This window comes from Eptesicus fuscus, chromosome 18, assembly GCF_027574615.1.
Source record: "Eptesicus fuscus isolate TK198812 chromosome 18, DD_ASM_mEF_20220401, whole genome shotgun sequence".
Lineage (NCBI taxonomy): Eukaryota > Metazoa > Chordata > Mammalia > Chiroptera > Vespertilionidae > Eptesicus > Eptesicus fuscus.
The window spans coordinates 247,323-269,053 of NC_072490.1; the positions used below are offsets into that span (position 1 = coordinate 247,323).

Here is a 21,731-nt window from a genome sequence, read left to right on the forward strand (position 1 = left end):
CGACCACCCGCGGCCTGAGGACTCACAGCAGGGCTGCCCCCTGCACCACCACCACCACCCCCCTCCGCAGCACCCACTTATGCAAGGAGGGCTGCCTGTCACACTGAGGCCCAATTTCTTTTGCCCCATGCCCCCCCCTCCTCCTCTCCACGCCCCCTCTCATGCCATACACCCATTGCTTGGACCCTTTTACTCCAACCCCTGGTTTCTCTTAAGATCTTTGCCAGCCCGGCTGGCGTGGCTCAGTGGTTGAGCGTAGGCCCATGAACCAGGTCATGGTTTGATTCCCAGTCAGGGCACACGCCCAGGTTGGGGGCTTGATCCCTAGTAGGAGGCGTGCAGGAGGCAGCCAATCGATGTTTCTCTCTCACACTCTCACTCTCTCTCTCTCTCTCAAATCAATAAAATATATTTTTAAAGTAAAGATCTTTATCGGCGTCTGCCCGCCGCTCTGCAGCGGGGGGTCCGAGCCCGAGGTCCGACTTCTCCTGCCTGCGGTCTGATTTCTTTCCTTCTGGTGACCTGGTAAGATCTTCCTCCAACACGGATTTCTCCCAGACCCTCTGACTTCATTCTACCGCGGCTGAATTTCTGGGTTCCCCGCTCTCTGACCCCCGTCCGGGCAGGGACCCGGTGCCACTGAGGGTGGGTCTGGAGAGAGGATGCAGGGGTGGCGGCTGCCGAGAGCCATGGGGTCCCTGCAGGGGTGTCAGAGCAGAGGAGGGGCCGTTGGTTCTGGGTCCTGAGGCTGAACCCTGTCCCTGGTCCGCTGCCCCCTGGCTGCCCCACGGACCCTCTGGCTCAGGCTGGCCCAGGCCTGGGGAAGTCGTTATCCCCGTCCCCTTCCGGGACCTCAGAGATCAGGCTCCAGGCCAGATGGGGGGAGTGAGGCGTGGAGAGACCCCAGACCAACCCCACCTCACGGGACATCTGACCTGGCACTCTGGGTGTGGAGGGGACCAGGCTGACAGGAGGACAACCCCCTGACCCCTCCCATCGCCTCCCGTCAGCCACAACTGGACCTCCCTGCTTGAGGGGGAGCCGGGACGTGTTTATGCAACTGTGGGGAGGCCACAGCCGGGCTGGCAGTGCCGCCGCTCAGCACAGCGCTGACTCGGCAGAGTCCCCAGCACGTCCACACTCAGGCGACCAGACACATGCATGCGCACACACAGAGATAACACATGTGTGCATAGGCACAGACAGAGGGGCACGCGCATACACACGTGGGCACGCACACGCACAGGCACCCTGTGGACGTAGGCTCACTCCAACACAAGGAAACGCACAGCCAAGCAGGTGGGAGGAGGCAGCCGGGAGTTGCTGGGTAAATGTCCGTCTCCGCATCCCTTGGCCGGACACGGCCACCTCCCGGAGGCCCCCAGGGAGGCTGGGCCCCACGCCCACAGGCCACCCGCTCCCGTGCACCTGTCGGACTTCCTCCCCTCCTGCTCTCCACACTCGGGGTCCCCTCCCGGGGAGACCGTCTGCATTCAGGCTGTCTCAGCTCTGCTTCTGGGAAGCCCCACCCAAGACACCCTGACTCTCCTCACGTTTGTTTTTGTTTTCTTTCCCCAGACGCCCAGCCCCGCTCCCCAGCCCCTGGCAGCCACCATCCTGCTTTCCGTCTCCGTGAATTTAACTCTCCAGGCACCTCTGGGAAGTGGGATCATCCAGAATATGGGCCCTTCTGGGACTGGCTTATTTCACTTAGCGTGATGCCCTCGAAGTTCACCCGGGTGGTAGCACGTGTCGGAATCCCCTTCCTCTGCAGAGCTGAGCGCGTCTGCAGGAACAGACCGCCCTGTGGTTGCCCTTCGCCTGCCGACGGGCACCCGTGAATAACGCCGCGGCGACATGGCGTGTGACATCTCCTCGGCCCCGCTGCCCGTCCTCTGGGGTTTGAGCTGAGAAGGGGGACTGCTGGGTCACATGGTAATTACCTTTTCCGTTTTTTGAGGACCCCCCCCCCACTGTTTCCATAGCAGCTGCACCACCTCTGGGAAGCCCCACCCAAGACACCCTGACTCTCCTCACGTTTGTGACGCCCCAGCCGCGCTCCCCAGCCCCTGGCTGCCACCATCCTTAGGGCTCCGGTTTATCTAATGATGTCAACATGGGTATTTTCTTGTGTGTTTTGGGGGCGGGGGGGGGAGGGCGGGGGCGGGGCTAGCCATCCCAGTGGGTGCCAAGTGTCATCTCATTGTAGTTTCATTTGCATTTTGCTAGTGATCAGTGTGAAGCGTCTTCATGTGCTGATTGGCTGTTTGTGCAGCTTCTTTGGAGAAAGTCTATTCCGATCCTTTGCCTATTTTCAATTGGGTTGTTCATTTTGTTGAGTTACAGGAATTCTTTATGTATTCTGGATAGTATCTCCTCTTACATTTTTGCCCAACTATGAGCTTCTCAGATAATCACTAGCCTCATTGTTTAACATGTCAACACCTCCCAACTCTCTCCCTCTCTCTCGCCCTCTCCCCCTACCTCTCTCTGTCTCTCTCTCTCTCTCTCTCTCATGCACACACGCACACGCACACACACACGCGCACACACACACACACACGCACACACACACACACACACCGACCGCACAGCCCCTTCCTCACTCGGTTCCTCCTCAGCCTTTACCACAGCTGACACACTCAACGCTCAGCTATCTGCCGGTTTGTGTGGCTCTGCAGGGCAGGGTTTTAATTGCCGGGCACGTAGTAGGTGCTCAATTAACGCTGAGAGAATAGCAGGAAGACGCAGGGGGCGCTGCAGGCACACTCACCCCCACAGGACTCCCCCACACACGGCTGACACTCCCCACATGCATTCACACACTAGTCCTGGCTCACTCGCAAGCCGACGTCCACACCACCCCAACCCTCAGGCAGCCTGACCCACGCACCCACATACGCACACGCCGGTGCACTCACCCCACATGAGGCCATGGGCCTGCACCCCGAGGGGCTGCCCTGGCCTCCCGGGTCCCCTGGCCTGCGGCTGCCTCCTGCCCTGCGTGGCCCACCCCCACGCTGAGCCTTGGCCCCCATGTCGAGGGCCCAGCTGCTCTCCCTCCCATTAAACCTCTGCAGCTCTTCCTCCAGGAGACCTCCCCTCGCTCTCCCCACTGGGCTCTGAGGAAAGGGGGTGCCCAGAGCAGGGTGTGGCGGCGGGCAGAGGTTTGCAAGGTGTGCACACCCCCCCCCGCCCCGTCACTGCACACGTGGGGTCTGCACGCTCGTCTTCCGCTGAGAAGCCCAGGGCTGGGGAGCTCACGGAAGACCCTCTCCTCTGGGCGAGAGCCACACCTCAGGCGAGTGCCTCGGTTTCCCCACCCGAGTCAGGCAGGGGCCTCAGGCCTCTTCAGCCCTGACAGCTGGGCACGGTCAGGTCCTGCCCTGCTGCACTCCCCACTGACGGGCGAGGCCACTGCCTGCTGGGCCTCGCGTCCCCGCCTGTGTCATGGTGGCTCTGGGCCCTGGGCCCTCACGGCCGGTTACGGAACGCGAAGCTCAGACAGTGCTCTCGGGCTCCCGGGGGCCACCCAGGGCTGCTGTCTCCATAGGGGGAGGGCACAGAGCCAGGGGGCACCCAGGTCTCTTCTAGGTCAGCCCTGCTCCTCCCCCGGTGCCTTGGGGCGGGGAGGGGCAGGCTCAGCATTGGCACGGCGACGGGGCCGTTTGGATCGGATGAGGTTCGATGGGAGGTTTGGGTCTGTGAGCAGCTTTCAGAAGGACTCCCTTTGCTGTGTCCAGGGCTCACTGGCCCATGGCGTTCAGAGAAGCCAGAGGGCCCCAGAGAGGGAGGACGAACGAGAGCAAGGAGGGGCAGGGGAGGGAGGAAGGCCAGAGGAAGGGAGGGAGGGAGGCGTTTATTCAGGCTCCAGGGCGTGGGGACAGTCACAGGGGCATGCGGCCTGACAGGCGGGAGGCAGGGGGCGGGTGCTGCAGAGCTGCGGGGCCTCCACGGCTCCCTCCTTCCCCTCCTTCCCGCAGCTCCCGGCCACCGATGCCAACATCACGTGCTGTCCCAGCAGGGCCTCCCGGGGCTCCCTGAGGGCAAAGGGCACAGTCATCAGTGAAGGAGCCAAGCCAGGCAGCAGGGTGTCGACTGGGAACGGAGTTGGTGCGATGGGGAGGCGGAGGCAGGGAGGGGGGCAGAGCCGAGGGGACACAGGCTGGGCCGGCGGGGGGCCAGCAGGCCTGAGGGGGCTCACCTGGGGGCAGGCTCAGCTGGCCATGATGTGCTTCACGAACGCTGGAGGGAAGGGAGGCGAGTGCAGGTTCGGCCCTGGGCAGCCCGGGCCCCAGGCCCCCCCAGGGGGCCCCCTCCCGCCGCGCCCACCTTCGTAGTTGATGCAGCCATTGGAGTCCTCCTGCCCGGCCATCAGCTTCTCCACCTCGTCCTCCGTCAGCCTCTCGCCTGGGGGTGGGAGCAGCGTCAGCCGTGTGGGAGGGAAGGGAGGACGCGTGGGCCTCTAATGCGGCTCTGCCTCCCGGGTGCTCTGTGGGCACTGCCCTCGGCTCCCAGGCCTCGGCCATGACCCTCGTTTCCGAGTCCAGGAGAATCAGTGACAAGTCAAGAAGGGCAGGGCCTGGGGTGCAGGCCCGGTGCCCCCGAGCCTGGCTCTGTCCATAAAGCCATCTCGGTATTCAAGTCGCTGTGCACCCCCCTCTGTCCCCACGAGGCTGGCGGGGGTACAGCTGGGGTCCGGGGAGCAGGGTGACTGTGGAGGGGACCGCCCTTGCCCAGGCAAGTCGGGCACCTTCCCGTCTCGGAGCTTTCGTGTGTGTGTGCTGTGCTGTTGCCGTCCTGGAAGGCCAGCTGCAGTTTCTCCCACGCCCAGCCACACGCATACACACATACACACATACTCACATGCATACACGTGCACACATATGCATATACACACATACTCACATGCACATATGTGCACATATATACATATACACACATGCACACATGTGTACACACGTACACACATAGATGTACACATGCGTGCACACTCACACATATACTCACACACATACACACATGCACACATATACATATACACACGCACACATATGAACACATACACACATAGATATACACACGTACACACATATACATATACACACACTCACACACATATACATATACACACTCTCACACTCACAAACCCATGCACACACTAGCACACACTCATACACACTCACATGCACACACGTGCACACATATACGTGCACACACGCACACATGCACACACATAGATATACACACATAGATATACACACGTACACACATAGATATACACACATGTGCACACTCACACACATACTCGCACACATATACATATACACATACACACATATACTCACATGCACACACGTGCACACATGCACATATACACACGCACACATGAACACATACACACATAGATATACACATGTACACACATAGATATACACACGCGTGCACACTCACACATATACATACACACACTCACTCACACACATACTCACGTGCACACATATACATATACACGCGTACACACACGCACACATGCACACACATACACACATAGATATACACATGTACACACATAGATATACACACGCGTGCACACTCACACACACACTCACACACATATACATATACACACTCTCACACTCACAAACCCATGCACACACTAGCACACACTCATACACACTCACGCACACATAACCCTAGAGACCAGCACAGGTCTGGGCACACAGTAGGTGCTCAAGAAGCATTTGCTGCAGGAAAAGTCTGTTTCAGCAGGAGGCACCCCTCCAGCCAGGCACCTGACAGTGGGATCAGGATGCCCTGATGCAGGCACGTGACCTACTCGGCCACCAGGTGGCATGGCTCTGGGTCTTGACCTTGAGGCAGTGAACCCCGAGACTGAGCTGAGCCTCCTGGGGGCCCCACTTGCCCCACCCGAGCCCAGAGCTGCTCCCGTCTCCCTTGGGTTCTGCGAGCGGCACCAACACGCTTCCTCCATTCCCCTAAAGGTCTAGCCCCCCGCGCCCCCCATTTCTGTCACTCGCCACAGGGGCGCCTTGACTGTGTCAGACCTGGGAGCCCGTGACCAGCGGCTCCCCCCGGAGGGGGCCGCCCTCACCCAGCGTGGCCAGCACGTGGCGCAGCTCGGCGCCCATGACGGTGCCGTTGCCCTCCTTGTCGAAGACCCGCAGCCCCTCGACGAAGTCCTCGTAGGTGCCCGTGTCCTTGCTCTTGGCGATGTGCTGCAGCATGGGCAGGAACGTGTCGAAGTCCATCGTCTTGGTGCTCAGGTCTGTGGAGAGATGGTCCCGGTGCCAGGCCCCCCCCCCCCCCCCCGGCCCCCCAGTCCCCAGAGCGCGCCGCACAGTTAGCCATTCACACAGCCCGCCACCCCCGCGGCGCTTCAGTCACCCCGAAAGGCGTCCTCACGCAGCCCGGCTGTTCCCGAGGCGTTTGCTGTAGGGGCACCCCACCGGCTCGCCCGGCACCCCCGCCCTCCTTCGGGGAACAGTCCTTGCTGGTCCAGCTTCTTCTCGACCCCCTCCCTGCCCCTGCGGTGGGTCAGGCGCAGCTCAGCCAGCGGCGGCCTTCCCGGGGCTTTGGAACCACGCCTCCCTGGGGCAAAGCAAGCCGCCCTCTGCGGCCTAATCCACCGAGATGCCAGGGGCCCAGGAGGGCAGAGGGAGCCTGGTCTGCACGTGGTCAGCCCCCGAGGACCAGGAGGCCTGGTGCCTCAGCCCGGGGCCAGGGGACAGCCAGCCAGCGGCCCTCGCCACCTGTCAGCTTCCCGGAGACCGGCCTGTGTCCCCGTCCAGACAACGGAGGACAGTGCACAGCAGGTTCCCAGGCCCCACCCCACGTGGCAGCCCCCCCCCCCCGCAGTCTCGGGGACCGGCACTAAGGGGCGCTCTCGGCGGGTGTCCGACCTTCCTGCTTCGGCTTCCCCAGCACGCGGAGCACCTCGGCCTGCGTGGGGTTCTGGCCCAGCGCCCGCAGGACGTCGCCGCACTGTCCGTAGGTGATCTTCATCTCGCACTTGGGCGTGCGGTCAAACAGCATGAAGGCTTCCTTGAACTCTACCGGGAGGGTGCGCGAGCTGTGGACACCCCCAGCCAGCCCCCCGCGAGCCCCCAAACCTGGCAGGACTCTCAGAGGGGGGCCCCAGGCCCAACCCTGCAGCCCCAGGGTCCAGACCCCACTCACCTTCAATCTGCTCCGGGGTGAACTCGATCTGAAAGGAGACCCCCCAAATGAAAGGAGACCCCAAAGATGCCTCAGAGGGTGGGGCCAGGCCTCCACCGGGTCACTCTGTGGCCAGACGCAGACCTCAACTCCTCAGCCGTCCCACCCTGTCCCCATTCCCGCACCCCAGCCTCCATCACTCGGGACCCCCCACGGTCCACCCTGACTCCCCCTGCCCCCTTACCCTCCCCACCTGCCAGCGAGGGCCTTCGCTCTGAGTGGACCCCGACACCTGGTGGAAGTGGTGAGGAGGGAGGCCTGGTGCCCCGAGCCCCCAGCTCAGGGGCCTTACCTGATGGCCCTGGTCCTGGGCAGCTGTGCCTGAAGCCACAGAGCAAACCAGCCTGGCTTTGCCACCCCCGTGCCTGCACGCAGGGGGCGGGCCCGGCCACAGGAGTGCGATGGGGGCTCATCCCCACAGGGTGTGTGTGTGTGTGTGTGTGTGTGTGCGCGTGGTGTGCATGTGTGCATTCGTGTGCGTTCACACACACGTGTGTATGTGTGTCTGCCCCTCACAGAGCCCTCAAGGCTGGGCACTGTCGCTCACGTGGCCCTGCCTACACCTGGGCCCTGCACCCCCCACCCATGAGGGCAGGGCAGCCCCACCCTCCCCCCCACGCAGCACAGCCGAGCCAGGGGTGCTGCTGAGGCGACATCGGGGCCACCTGAGGCCAGAGGCCTCCTGGGACCCGCTCTCCTCCTGGTCGCCCCCTCCTCACCCGATACCAGGTCTATTTTTATCACGGCAGTCACTGCCCCAAGGTCAAGGTCGCAGGAGGGAAAGGAGCTTGGGGGAGGGGATCACGAAGGGCACCTCTCCCCCTGCTGCTCCCTCAGGGCCCCACCAACCTCCACAGAGCACAGCAGCGAGGGGAGCGCCCTGCCCGGCCCTGCCATGGCGCCGGCCCTGCCAAGCTCTCCACAGGAAGCCTGCTGACGAAGCCACTCCCCACCCCCCCACCACCCCCACCACCCCCACACCCCCACCACCCCTCACCACCCCCTCATCACCCCCTCACCACTCCCACCAGCCCCCCACCACCCCCCACCACGTCCCCACCACTCCCACCACCCCCCACCACCCCTCACCACCTCCTCACCACTCCCCACCACCCCCTCACCACTCCCACCCCTCACCACCCCCTCATCACCCCCTCACCACTCCCACCAGCCCCCCACCACCCCCCACCACCCCTCACCACCTCCTCACCACTCCCCACCAGCCCCTCACCACCCCCCACCCTTCACCACCCCCTCACCACCCCTCACCACTCCCACCAGCCCCCCACCACCCCCCACCACCTCCTCACCACTCCCCACCACTCCCACCACCCCCCACCACCCCTCACCACCCCCTCACCACTCCCCACCACCTCCTCACCACTCCCCACCACTCCCACCACCCCCCACCACCCCTCACCACCTCCTCACCACTCCCCACCCCCCCACCACCCACCCCTCACCACCCCCTCATCACCCCCTCACCACTCCCACCAGCCCCTCACCACCCCCCACCCCCACCACCACCCCCCACCCCTCACCACCCCCTCACCACCTCCTCACCACTCCCCACCACCCCCACATCACCCCCTCACCACCCCTCACCACCCCCACATCGCCCCCTCACCACCCCTCACCAGCCCGAGGTGGGGTCAAGGGCACATGAGGGGCCTCACCGTTCCCTCCTTGTAGAGGGGAGTGTGCCAACCTCAGATCCGAGGCACCCTGGGCCCAGGTGACCTTCACCAGGGGAAATGGACACAAGCCAGCAGGGAGAGGGGCCGGGGTCAGGAGCCAACGCCAGGCACACGGCTGTGAAGGTGCCCACAGCTGGGCGGACGGCTACTGCCCCGTCCACGGCTGAGAACACAGGCCCGAGCGGGGGAGGGGCTCGCACCGTGTCCTCCCGGCGGGAGGGTCTGTGCAGAGGCGCTGAGGGCCTGGGCGGCCTGTGGGGGTCCTGAGGGGCCCGGGCTCTGCCTCAGCCGGCAGCCGAGCACGGGCTGGGAGCCGCCGGGAGGCGGAGGGCGGGGAGCGGGCGGTGCAGGGTGCGTGCCGCTATGCGGATGCCACAGGTGGGAGTCACGGCTGCTCCTCCAAGTTTAGCCTCTGAGAAAGCCTCCCAGCCCCGAGGGCTCCTGGGACCACTGGCCACAGCGTGAGCCCGGCTTCCTGCCTGAACCCCAATCCCCACCTCAGAGCCGAGGCCCTCCGGCTCTGGGGCTCAGGCACCTGGCAGGGGGGAGTGTGACCCAGCCTGGGCGGGGCCTTGCTTCCTCTGGTCCCCACCCCATCTGCCCACCGCAGGACGGAGAGGCTCCCTGCCTGCTGCAGGGTGGGGGCCGCGGCTCCAGGGTCCCCCAAGGATGTGAGCGAGGTCCAGGGAGAAGGGCGAGGGAGAGTCAGGTTCCAAAGCCACCAAAAGGACACTCCTTCAGCGGCACTGGGGGTCCTCCTGCTGGCTGCCCCCCTCCTGCTGGCTGCCCCCCTCCTGCTGGCTGCCCCCCTCTTGCTGGCTGCCCCCCTCCTGCTGGCTGCCCCCCTCCTGCTGGCTGCCCCCCTCCTGCCCCCCTCCTGCTGGCTGCCCCCCTCCTGCCCCCCTCCTGCCCCCCTCTTGCTGGCTGCCCCCCTCCTGCTGGCTGCCCCCCTCCTGCTGGCTGCCCCCCTCCTGCTGGCTGCCCCCCTCCTGCCCCCCTCCTGCTGGCTGCCCCCCTCCTGCTGGCTGCCCCCCTCCTGCTGGCTGCCCCCCCTCCCGCCCTCCAAGCCTGCCTGAGGCCCCAAGCCCAGGGCTTGTCTGGCAGAAGCTTCCAGCATCAGCTCCTGCTCACTTTCTGAGCCCGGCCTGTCCTGGGTCGGTCCACTTTGGGATCCATTTGCCTGCCCTGTCCTTCCTGCCAAACCCCGGCCCCCACACCCACCTTGACCTTGGAGGCATCAAACTCGTTCTCCTTGGGGGCCTCGGGCTGAGGGGCAGCGGGAGCGGGAGCCGCCGCCGGAGCCGCTGCCGCCTTGGGGGCCGCCTTGGCCTCCTCCTTCTTGGGCTCTGGCTTTTTGGGGGCCATGGGGGCCGTACGCACCCAGACGGACGAGGAGAGAAGGAAGCAGAGAGCGGATAGGGGTGTCTCCTGCCCTTGGCCTTTATCTGGTCTGGGCACCTCATGCCCCCAGCCCCACCCCTGCATGCACAATAGGGACAGGGCCATAAAAGGACACTGGCCGGGCTCAGGGGCTATTTTGGGGCCTGGGGAGGGCATTGTTCAGGCTCAGGAGCCGTAGGGAGAGGGAGGGCTGTCCACTCCCCCCAATCACCTGTTGAGGAGGGAGGGGGAGGGGGAGGGGAGGACAGAAGCTGCTGCTCAGCACACAGGCACACCCTGAAAGCACCGCCAGGCCCAGCCAGGCCCCGCGTTCAGCAGGTGCAGAGGCCCCCCAAGTGTGTGCTATGTGCTGGGTGCTGGGTGCTGGGTGCTGGGTGCTGGGTGGGAGCAGGAGGACTCAGTCACCTGAGGCCCCTCTCGAGCTCAACTTCCCACCTGTGCACCGAATCCCCAGGTGTCTGCCTGCACCGGCACAGAGGGGGGCTGTCTGTGGGCCTGGGGTGTGTTCGGGGCGGGCTCTGTGTGCCCGTGGGGGGTCTGTGCGTGTTTCCTGGGTGTCTTTAGGGGTGGGCTCCGTGTGCGCCGGTGCCGTCTCTGTGTGTGCTTGTCTGTGTGTCCGTGTGTCCGTGAGTGAGTGTCACGGCTCTCAGGCAGCTGCAGCCCCAGCCGTGAGTCTGAGGGCTCGGGAACACCCCGAATGGGTGCCTCTGTCTGGAGGGCGGGGCCAGCCCAGCCACCAGCTAACAGCCCCCAGCCTCCAGCTCAGCACCCACCAGGCCCTGAGGCTATTTCTCCGTCTCACCCTCACTTCTCATTGCCTCTCCCACAGCCCCCGCCACACGCCCGCCCCACATGCCACAGGCCTGCTCCCCGCCAGACCCCTGTGCAGGCTGCACCCTCTGCCCGACGCCCTTGCCTCGCCTCTGCCTGGTGCACCCGAGGCCTGGCCCACGGCCCCCTCTTCCAGGAAGCCCTCTCGGGTGCTGCTCCCAGGCCCCCCATTTCCCTCTGCCAGCCTTTGGGGTGGACCTGGGCAGTCCGCCTCTCTGAGGGACCCCGGGGGTGGGTGAGGTTTGCCCCTGCTGCCCAGGTCGGGATGCTCACCCCTAGTTCCCGCCCTCATGCCCACCCTGGAGGGCCCAGCCCCCAGCCAGCAGACAGGGAAGCCGGCTGGCCACCGCTGGGGAGGGGGGCAGGGAAGCTGAGGCGGCCGAGGCCCTTCCAGGCACACAACTGAGCACAGGGACATCTTGCAAACACATTGGGCCCATTCCTTGCCCGTGTCCGGGGGGCGGGGGCGGGGGTAGGAGGAGGTGTCCCTGTTATTTTAAGTGCCTGGAGCCTTTGATAGAAACTTCAGAGGCAATGCCCCCCCTTCCAGCCCAGACCCCTGGGACCGTCCTGGGTGTGGGGCTGGGGCTGGAGCCCGAAGGGAGGATCTGCCAGTGTCGTCCCCCCCCCCCCCCGCCTGCTGGGCCCCGTCTCTCCCTGTCACAGCCTCCTGAGGGGACAGCAGTCCGGGGGGGGCCCTCCGAGCTGGGACCCGGGACATTCCTCCCGCATCTGGAGGCAGAGTGTCCTCCTTCTGGAACCCTGACAGCATCCGGTGCCGGGGGAGCAAGTGTTTCACTTTCTTCCAGATGTTTGGCACGAGGATGAGGAAGGCGGTGGGAGAGGGTCCACGGAGACGAGCCAGAAATGCCAGGAGGAGCCGCAGCCAGGGGGACACGGAGAGGCCGCGGGGTGGCCCGCCCGGGGCCCGGCCGCTCACCCTCGCACCACCCGCAGGCACAGCCCCTTCCGCTCCTCGTGGGGAACGGAGGCCCGGCCGGGGGACTGCACAGGGCCCCCCAGAGGCCCCACCTCGTTTTGTTTGGTTTGTTGTTGTGAATCCTCACCCGAGGACATTTCCCATTGATTTTAGAGAGAGTGGGAGAGAGAGGGAGAGACAGAGAAACATCGATGTGAGAGAAACACATCGACTGGTTGCCTCCTGCTCGCACCCGACCTGGACCCGGGCTGGGGAGGAGCCTGCAACCCAGGTATCGAACCCCGGACCCTTCCGTCTGCAGGCCGACGCTCTACCCACTGGGCCACACGGCCAGGGCCACACCTCGCTTTGCTGACACCCACCACCCTCCCTTGGAACCACGGGGTGTCGGGGAAGCAGCCGTGGGCGAGCGACACAGGCCTCCGGGCCACAGTCCTGCCACACGATGGGCAGGCTCAGGCGCCCAGCAGAGCCACACAGCACCCCTTCCTCCGCCTGTGGGGTCGTGGAGAGGGGGGTCCTGGCCCCTCTCCTTGGTGCACAGGGCGGGTGTGGTCCCCGCACAGAGCCCTCTTCCACTCCCCGGCCCGGGCCCAGGCGAAGGCTGGGCTGGGCCTTGGTCTGAGCCCTGCTCACCCAGGGGACCCGTCAAACCACCGCTGACACCTCCCCTGGCAGGGACGCCACCCCCTGGGCTGCCGGCAGGATTGGCTGCTGAGGCCAAGAGCCAGGCGGGGGGCGGCCAGGTGGACCGGGAAGGGGAGCAGTGAGAGAGGGAAGGGTGGGCAGCAAGGACAGCCCACACCGGGGCCTGGCTCTCACCTCGCTCCCAGGTCCCAGCCGGAGCTTCAGGAACGACAGCCCAGCAGGCAAGACCCAGGCAGGGCCCGGGGTCCTGGGAGCCCAGGGCCTTGGGGAGGGGCCTGGATCCGACCCCTTGGGCTCTTCCAGCTCGTGTCCGGGTGGTGGTCCTGTCGGGGCCACATTCCAGAGCCCTCTCCGGGCAGCCCCCTCCCCCGGCCACACGCATAGCCAAGGGAATGCTGGGAAGAGGTGGGCCTGATTTCTGAGGACCCTGTGAATAGAGGCAGGAGACCCCTGGCCACACTGGCCTCCTCCCGGTTCTCCCAGCCTCCCTGCCTTTGCACCGACGTTCCCTCCCCCGGGGACCCGGGCTTAGACCCCGGCCCCCGCGTGCTCCTGTCACCGCTGGTCTCCGCGACATGCCGCCCCCCAGACCTGCCCCCCAGCCCTGCACACCCTAACATGAGCTTGTTTCTTTGTTATTGTGTTTCTTTATTTTTAATGTATTTTTGTTGATTTCAAAGAGGAAGGGAGAGGGAGAGATAGAAACATCAATGATGAGAGAGTATCATGGATCAGCTGCCTCCTGCACACCCCCTACTGGGAATTGAACCCGGGCATGTGCCCTGACCTGGAATTGAACCATGACCTCCTGGTTCATAGGTTGAAGCTCAACCACCGAGCCACGCCGGCCGGGCTCGAGTTTCTTACGTGTATCCGCCCGGTGAGTGTCAGCTGTGTAGGAGCTATGTATCCCCAGCGTCTGGAACAGAGCCCGGTATACAGTAGGCACTCAATACGTGTTGGATGAGCAAATGTCCCAAACATCTCAATGTACCCACCTCCCCACGGGGCACCAGGACCCCTTGCCAAACCCCATCCATGGAGTAGGGCGCGGGGGGGGGGGGGGATTGGGGAGGAAGGGCATTTGCTGGCCCACGAGGGTTCTGGGAGAGCAGGGGGCGCCTGGGACAGCATCGCAGCCACTGGCTGCCCACCTGCCACTCCCTCAGCTCGGCCTTGGCCTGCTCTCCGAGCCACTCCCATCAGCCGGGGAGCTGGGGCTGACCTGTGGGGTGGTCAGTGAGACAACATGATGAGCAGCCAGCAGGGGGCGCCGGAGGGATAGGAACTGGCCTTTGGATCCTGAACCCAAACCCAGAACCCAGGACCCCTCCCCAGACCCCACACTGCAGACCTGGAACCTGGAACCCCAAACCCAGAACCCAGACCCCAGTCTCAGGAACCGAACCCCAACCTTAGAACCTAGAACCCAGAGCTCAGGACCAAAACCCACGCTAGGGACCCAGACTCTCAATCCCAGGATGCCAGACCCAGACCTCAAGCCCAGACCCTAAACCCAGACTCCAGACCCACAGACACACGGCCAGACCCCAGGCCAGGACCCGGGACAGGGGCTGCTGGGTGCCCAGGCTGGCGCTGCCCGCTGCTCTGCAGACAAGGGCGGGCGGGTGGAGCGTGAAGTCCTGGCACAGCAGGGCGAGTGCTTGGCAGACCCTGCACTGCTCAGAGGGGCCTGAGGAATGTCCCTCATCCCATCAGAGCCTGTTCCAACTCGGGGAGCTCAGAATGTGGTGGCCACGTGGAGGGGTGAGGGCCGGGAGGGGCGGGTGAGGTCTGGCCGTCCCTGGGGCCCAGGAGCCGGAGGCAGGGAAGGAGGGTCTGGCTCCCCACGTGCCCTGGTCCCCGGCCGCAGGCTCTGCAGCCGCCCGGCCCTCCCCGCCCGCCCTCCTGGCCCACGGCCCCCGGCTGGGACGCAGGCCCACACTTCCCGGAGGAGTCAGAGCGAGGCCTGGGCCGGGCCCAGAGCCTAGAAGTAGGTCAAATGTTGCTGGGCAGCAGGTCCTGGGGACCCGGAGCCGGTCCGGGCACAGGTAGGCCATGGGCTGCACCTCACCCCGCAGGGCACCCGGGTGTGTCCACATGGACGGGCACCCACTGCCCCAAGCTGGGTGCCATGGATGCAGGCCCCACGCACGGCCCTGTCCCTGCCCAGCTGCACAGACGGGGCCACCGACGCCCCAACTCTGGCTAGAGGTGGCACGAGGCAGCCACGAGGGCCCAGGGAGGGGAACGTGGGCCCCGCCCCACGCCCCGGAGCCTTGGGTGCAAGTTCGACTCCAAGGAGGACTTCCCAGCAGGGCTGCTCCGCCGCCGACAGGATGTGGCCTGCTTCCCGGAGGCACAGCCCAGCCCCTGGGAGACGGGAGGAGCGGCCAAGGGGAGGCAGGAGGCTCCTGAGGGTCTTCGACCTCGGCCGGTCCTGCCTCCTCCGGGCCTCAGTTTCCCCATCTGTACAATGGCCACGGGGGGGGGGGGGGTGAGGCTGTGTTCCGAGGACAGCCGCTGCCCTGAGTCCCAGCCTGTCCTGGCCACCCCCATGCCACACACAGACAACTCTGTCCTCTGCGAGCCAAACACAGCCCTCAGGCCCCGCCCTCTGCCCACTGTGCTGACGGGACCAGATGCTCCAACCCTGTGGTTCGGGGGCGGGCGGGGGTGGCAGGGCCGCGGGCTGGCAGGCAAGCCCTGGGTTTGGCCCAGGGACCTATAATCAGCCCCTGCCCCTCTGATCCCGGCCCAGGACTGACGCTTGGGCTGTGGTGTCCTGGCCGGCTGTGGCCACGGCCGCTATATTTGGGAGCTCAATTGAGCAGAGGGGCGGGGTGGACAGGCAGGGGCCTCCGGGGACCAGCGCCCCGTGGGGGACAGGCTGGGGGACAGTGTGGGCCAGGCTTGGCCCTTCAGGAAGGAGGGCAGAGCCTTGATCTCGGGGCCCAGTCTGAAGGGCGTGCTCTCTCTCTGGGACCTGGTGGGGGACATCGGCCCTGCCCTTGGTGGCTGGTCTAAGGAGGCAGATTGGAAATGCGTCTGGGGACCCTGAACCCCTATTTAGTCCAAAGAGTCAGGCTGCAAGGTGGGGCCAGGCACCCCGAGAGCACGGGACAGGGATGCGGGCTGACGGGTGAGTGGGAGCAGAAGAGGGCCTCGGGGGAGGTGGAGGTACAGGGGTCTGAGAAGGAGGCGTGGGCAAAGGCCGGGAGAAAACAAAGGCCTGAGGCCGGGTCCGAGGAAAGAGGTGAGGAGCAGCCCCGGCCCTGGCCCCGCTCCGCCTGCGGGTCCGGCTTCCGGAGGGGCCAGCCCTCCCCCGGCATGGCCTGCGGCCTCCCTCAACTGCCCTGGACATTCCCGCCACCGGGCCAAACCCTGTTCTCTGCCCCCAGCCGTTTCCCGAAGAGCAAATATTTATTGTCCTTGGAAGAAAAAAAAAGAGTCCCCTTTTAGGCTCGGGGTCTGGGAACTGCTATTAAGGCCTGCAGGGGCCCAGCGGCCCGAGATGACCAGGCACCCACCTAGGCCGGCGAGGGGGGAGGAGGCTGCACGGGGAGCTGGCCTCGGGGAGGGAGCCGGCTGCCCAGGCTGCGGGCGGGGCTCCCCAAGGCCCCCATTTCCCTGAGGCTCCCCAGGATAGGCCTGAGGGCAGAGACACTGTCACGGCAGCATGCGGTGTGAGCGTGTGTGTGTGATCCTGCAGACATGTGTGTGCTCACATGTATCCCGGGGGGCACAAGGATGGGAACATGTGTGACCCTGTGGGCGCCTGTCATCCTGTGTGCTCGTGTGCGTCACACGAGACCATAAACCACAGTGCGTGTGAGCCGGGGGGCACTCGGGCTCTGCATGCGCGTCCCTCTGTGAGCCGGCTCCTCGCTGGCACGGGGCGGGTGGGGGCATGTGGACACAACCTCTGTTGAATGGCCAATTCAGTCAAAAATGCAAGTAAATTTAGCAGGAGGGAAAAATCCGTCCGTCAGAGGGGGAGTCTGAATCGGGTGGTTGTTTGAGTGGACGGACCGACTGTCTCAGGCAAACCGTTCACGCGGCCGAGAGGAGGAGCTGGCGCCCGGGGCCACGCTGCAGAAACCGGAGCCGGGACCGCCGCGGCCGAGACCAGTGGCACAGCCCGGAGCAGAGAGGGACGACTCAGAAACAGGGGAGGGGGCAGCTCCAGGACGAGCCCCGGGGCTGTGACTTAGAGAGGCCCGTTCCCCCCACCTCAGTCCTCACTGACGACGTAAGGCAGATTCGTCCTCACCTGTCACTTCCTCAAACGTCCGGAAACGGACACGGGATGGGCCTCCGACGAGGAAGGGACAGTGACAGGAAGGAGGCAGCGCAGGCGACAGGGAGGGCAGTGGTGGGGTGAAGAGAAGGGCGACGGGGCGACGGGCGACGGGCGACGGAGGTGATGGCAGCCGCAGGCCGCCCTCTCTGTCCCCTCCAGATGCCCCACCTGTGGTGGCCCAGCAGGTCCAGGCTGTGCCACCCACCCGGCCAGCCCCAGCTGTGGCCTTGCCCCCAACGGCCACATAAACACCCTCTGTGGCTCAGGGTGTGGAGCAGCGTTAAAAATGGCCCCAGCCCCCGGCCAGGAATAGTGAGGGTCCATTCCGGGACCTGCCTGTGTGGTATTTATACGCCTGCCGCCCACAGGTGTGGTGCTGTCTGGCACACACACCCTCGGCGGGCACCTCGCTCAGGCCCGTCTTCCCCTGCTGGGTCTGCCCCTGGAGGTACCGCTGGTCCCTGCCACTCTGCACCCGCCGGGTCCCTTCCCACCAGCCCTGGGGCCACCAGGAGTCACACTGAGTGTGTGTGCACACCTGTCCACGTGCACACACATGCACACCCCACTCACGAGCCCTAGCCCCCAGGACTTGGACCGAGAACAGACACAGTCCTCTGCACACACGTTTCAACACAAATCCTGGTGCTATGCACATGTCTTTGCATGCATGCTCATACACTGTGCACACATATCCACACACATGCTCCATTCACATGCCTTTGCACGAGCACACACTTAACACATCACACCTTCTAGCTCCCAGTAGAAAAAGCTCTGAGTGGGAACTGGGAGCCTTGGGAGGCAGGAGAGAGGCTGGGGCCAGAGGAATCGGGAGCCAGAGCAGCCTGCCTGGCGGGGCCTGGGTGGCTGCACGCGTGTGTGCACGTGTGTGGGTGGGAATGGGTGTGCCAGGTGTTTGGGACCTTGCCGTTGCCGACTCCTCCATCCCCTGGAGGGACACCCCACCCCCACCCTGTTCACAGGGGGAAACAGAGGCCAGAGCAGAGCAGCTGGGCCTGGGAGGTCGGTGTCCCCACGTTTAGGGCTCGCGAGCCTCCGCATCTGTGTTGTTCTTGGCACAGTCGGGCCAGATAAGGACAGGGTCAGGGCTCGGCTCTCGTGGGAAAGGGCTCGCTGCGAGGCTCCCGACCCATTCCTTTCCCAGATCCCGGACTCCAGAGCAGGCAGAGGGAAGGCACAGGGGAAGAGGTGGCCGGGGGCAGGCACGTCCCCATCCAGCTGGCCTCGAGGGCAGGAGGGGCCACAGCAGATTCAGAGATTCGTAGACACTCGGGAATGTGGAGTGACCCGCAAACAGCCCAGGGACCCAGATACAGGCCCTGGAGCGACGGACAGGGGGGCCAGGCACCCAGCTCCCTGCACCCAGCCCAGACCCTCTGCTGCAGGAGCCCGGCAGGTGTGAGCCGGGCTGAGGGTCAGGGAAGCCCCCGGCCCAGGTGGGTGGCGAGGAGAGGCTGTTTGGGGGGACGGTGAACATCTTAGAGGACACAGCGCATCATGCCCCATCCAGAGCAGATCAAGGGTGCTGGTCCCGGGATGGTTATCAGGGCCAGCAGGGGCCCAGTTCTGGTCCTGGCCCGTCACTGACTCCCCGCTCCCCAAGACCTGAGTGTTCACCCCTGTACAGGGGGTTGGGCTCTTGGGAGGCTCGCAGGCACGCTGCCCCCAGCCCCGTCACTCTGGGGCCTCCTGGGACCTGGGTCTCCTCCCTCCCGCTCTTGCACCAACCTTTGCCCCTTAGGCTGTCCCCAATCTAGTAAGAACTTCCCTGGATGGCCTGGCCTCACAGGCCCCTGGAGGCGAACTCACAGCCCATGGCAGGGCTTGTCCGCGGCCTCGGGGGGGGGGGGGGGTCCTTCTGAGCCCCGTTGTTTCCTCCCTCCTCGTAGGGACACTGAGGCTCAGAAGACGAGGGGCCTCCCCATAGCAACTAAGGGATGAGGGGGTGAGGGGGGCAGGGTATCTGCAGTCCAAGCTCTAGCCCGTCCCCCTCCCCCCGGCCCGGAGGGGGACAGGGCGAGATGATGGATTTCCTACCAGGGAGGAGGCAGCGGGACCAGGAGATCACGCAGTCCCTGCCCTCAGGGCTCACAGTCTCTCAGGATGGAGTCCTGGGGGGCGGCGGGGAGGGGCAAATCCAGGAAGACCTCAGAGAGGAGGGGGCGTTTGAAGGGCAGATGAGAAGGGAAGAGCCAGTCAGACAGTGAGAAGCAGGGGCAGAGGCGAGTGCCATCCAGGGTTCAGGGAGCAGGCCCCCAAGATGGGGGAGCCCCCAGGGAAGTGGCTCCTGGAAGCAGGACGCCCAGGTCCCCAAGCCCAGGCCAGCACACAGAGGTGCTCGGGTTCAAGGAGTGAGCGACCTGGTCCTTGGGCCACAGGGAGGCCTTTGGGCAGAGAAGTGGCTGAGTTTCCAGACACCTCTCTCTCTCTCTCTCTCTCCCTCCCTCTCCTCTGCTAGGTCCTCACTGCCTCGCCCCTCCCCACCCCCTCCTCCAGAGAGCCCTCTGTGGTCCTGTCGGAATTGGAAAATGGACGTTGGAGGTGGGGTGACCGCCTTCCAGCTGGGACGCAGCTCTGCTGGTTGGGTGGGGACGGCTGAGGGGGGAGTGTTCCTGTTGGCGACAGGACACACTGGGAGGTGCTGAGGCCGGCGCTCCCGTTCTCTGCACCCCTACACCAGCTGAGGAGGCCAGGAAGGAAAGGGGTGCAGTGGGGTTCAGGAGCCTAAACCATGGCCCCACGGAGTTCACGATCGAGTCGGGCTGTCAGGACCGCTGCTTTCCACCAGGGCCAGAAGCTGGCGTGGGCACCCTGCCCTCCCTGCACTCTGCGGCTGCCTGGGCCGTGTCTGAGCTATGCAGAGCCACTGGCGTTCCCCCTGGAGCCCTCTCCGAGGTGGCGACGCACCTGTCCTGCCAGGGCCCTCAGCCTCGCTGTCTTGGGAGCCTCGCGGGCCCTCGGGCTGGGAAGGCACGTGGTCTGGACGGGCTGGGTGACCTCTGGCACGCCACAGCCCCTCTCCGGACGTCGCTCGCACACACAGTTTTATAAACTTCCCCAAAGTGCTTCCCCTTTCTGGCCGGTTCAGCCAACGTCCACGGTGCCGCCGGCCCAGGCTCGGTGCCGGGTGCTGGACAGCCTGGTCCCAGCGAGATGTTCCCAGTGTCACTGCCAGCCCCTGGCTTTGCGAGCCAGTGTCCCCCGAGGCACTCGGGGCGAGAGGAGACTGAGGCCCGGGGAGCTGGCCCCAGCGTGACCGAGGACCACCCACCGAGCGGGCTCCTCCAGGCCAAGCAGGGCCCGGTGTCCAGGCCTGAGGATCCCCACCCAGGTCCCCAGCACAGCCCAGCCAGGACCAGTGTCGAGCTAACGCCCTGCCCGCTGCCTCCTCCTTCCTGGCCCCTCGTCCCTTCAAACCGCAGGCCCGGCGGCCTCGGGAACGCGTGCCCAGGGCCTTGGTGATATTTTGAGTTTAAGAAAACTTTGCAGCGGCAGAAGCTCTTAGAGGTTATAAATAGCATCCTCCGCGGGAGCCCGCGCTGGGAGCGGCGGGAACACGTGTCCAACAGGCCCGGGAGGGTGTCGGAGCGCAGACCCCCGGCCCCCGGCCCCCCGCCCCCCGCCTGCCAGAGACCCACCGGCTACTGGGGATTTTATAGCCGCTGGAGCCGGAAGTCACACCCCACCCGGAAGGCGTCTGGAAAACCAGAGTCCCTCCCCTCCCCCATCCAGGGCCAGAAGTGGTTGGCCAGGTTGTGGGGGGCGTGTGGGGCGCTGCAGAAAGGGGGCCTGGGGCGGGAGGTCTTGCTCCCACATCTCCCTCCCCACCACCAGGGTCTCCACTCCGCTGCCCAGCAGGGCACCGGGGCTGAGCCGACTTCCGAGCACGTCCACTCCGACCTGCCAGCGGCCCCCAGGGGACAAGCCCGGGTGAGGAAGGTCACTCGGAGCCCCAGCCGCGGTCCTTTCCCCCCAACGCTGCCGCCGCCACCTTCCACTCTGGGGGCCCGCGGGGCAGCGCGTTGCCCCACCAGTCGGAGGGCTACAGGCAGTGTGAGGAGCCGGGAGGTGAGCAGGCCCCAGGGCCCCATCCAACCCCCGTGCCCCCACTTCTGCTGGAGACCTCTGGCCACAGACGAGGAAGTGAGCTCCTCCTCCCTGGTGGATGCGAACCCACACCCACCCTGCCAGGGTGTCCGTCGTGAGCACCGAGGCCAGGCCACGTGTCTCAGACAGTTCGGGCCACGAGTCTCAGGCTCGCCTTGAAGGCCCTACGAGCTGAGGATGTGCTCTCGGGCCTGGAGGGACACAGCCATGAAGGCCCCCTGGGCTTTTTCCAGCCGAGCCCCAAGGTGCACGGGCAGGAGCCGTGATCCCAATGCAAAGATCGGGAAACTGAGGCACGTCGCAGGCTCCCACCTCGTTCCTGCCCCACCTGCTGCCCGTGGCCCCCAGCAGGTCTGGGGGCGGCAGCCAGGCCTGGCGTCCAGGCCCTCTGAACCTCAGGGAGCCCCAAAGGGTTTATGGGGCTCCCAATGAATGGGCCTGTTGAGCTCAGAAGGGGCCCGGCCCGAGTAAACATGACTGGGTCTGAGCTGCGATTCTCCCTGCCTCCTTCCCCAGGACCCAGGACCAGAATACAACTTCC

At 65.3% G+C, this 21,731-nt stretch overlaps 1 protein-coding gene across 1 annotated transcript; it reads right to left on the bottom strand.

Moving 5' to 3' along the window:
* Positions 1-3,849: 3,849 nt before the first annotated feature.
* On the bottom strand, positions 3,850-10,431 carry MYL3 (myosin light chain 3). The gene is made up of 7 exons (XM_008156024.3): positions 10,158-10,431; positions 7,201-7,228; positions 6,924-7,073; positions 6,116-6,289; positions 4,333-4,410; positions 4,205-4,245; positions 3,850-4,040 (listed from the first exon to the last, which is right to left on the bottom strand). The coding sequence occupies exons 1-6, from the start codon at positions 10,419-10,421 to the stop codon at positions 4,217-4,219; spliced, it is 723 nt and encodes a 240-aa protein (XP_008154246.2). The 5' UTR covers positions 10,422-10,431; the 3' UTR covers positions 3,850-4,040; positions 4,205-4,216.
* Between the last annotated feature and the right edge of the window lie 11,300 nt (positions 10,432-21,731).

Bases quoted from the DNA above. Each gene is read 5' to 3' on its own strand.
- MYL3 (XM_008156024.3), bottom strand. From the start codon at position 10,421: ATGCAGGGGTGGGGCTGGGGGCATGAGGTGCCCAGACCAGATAAAGGC. The intron at 7,074-7,200 runs GTGAGTGGGGTC...CCCTCCCGGTAG, and splicing joins CACCCCGGAGCAGATTGAAG to AGTTCAAGGAAGCCTTCATG. The intron at 6,290-6,923 runs GTCGGACACCCG...ATCTCTCCACAG, and splicing joins GGGGAAGCCGAAGCAGGAAG to ACCTGAGCACCAAGACGATG.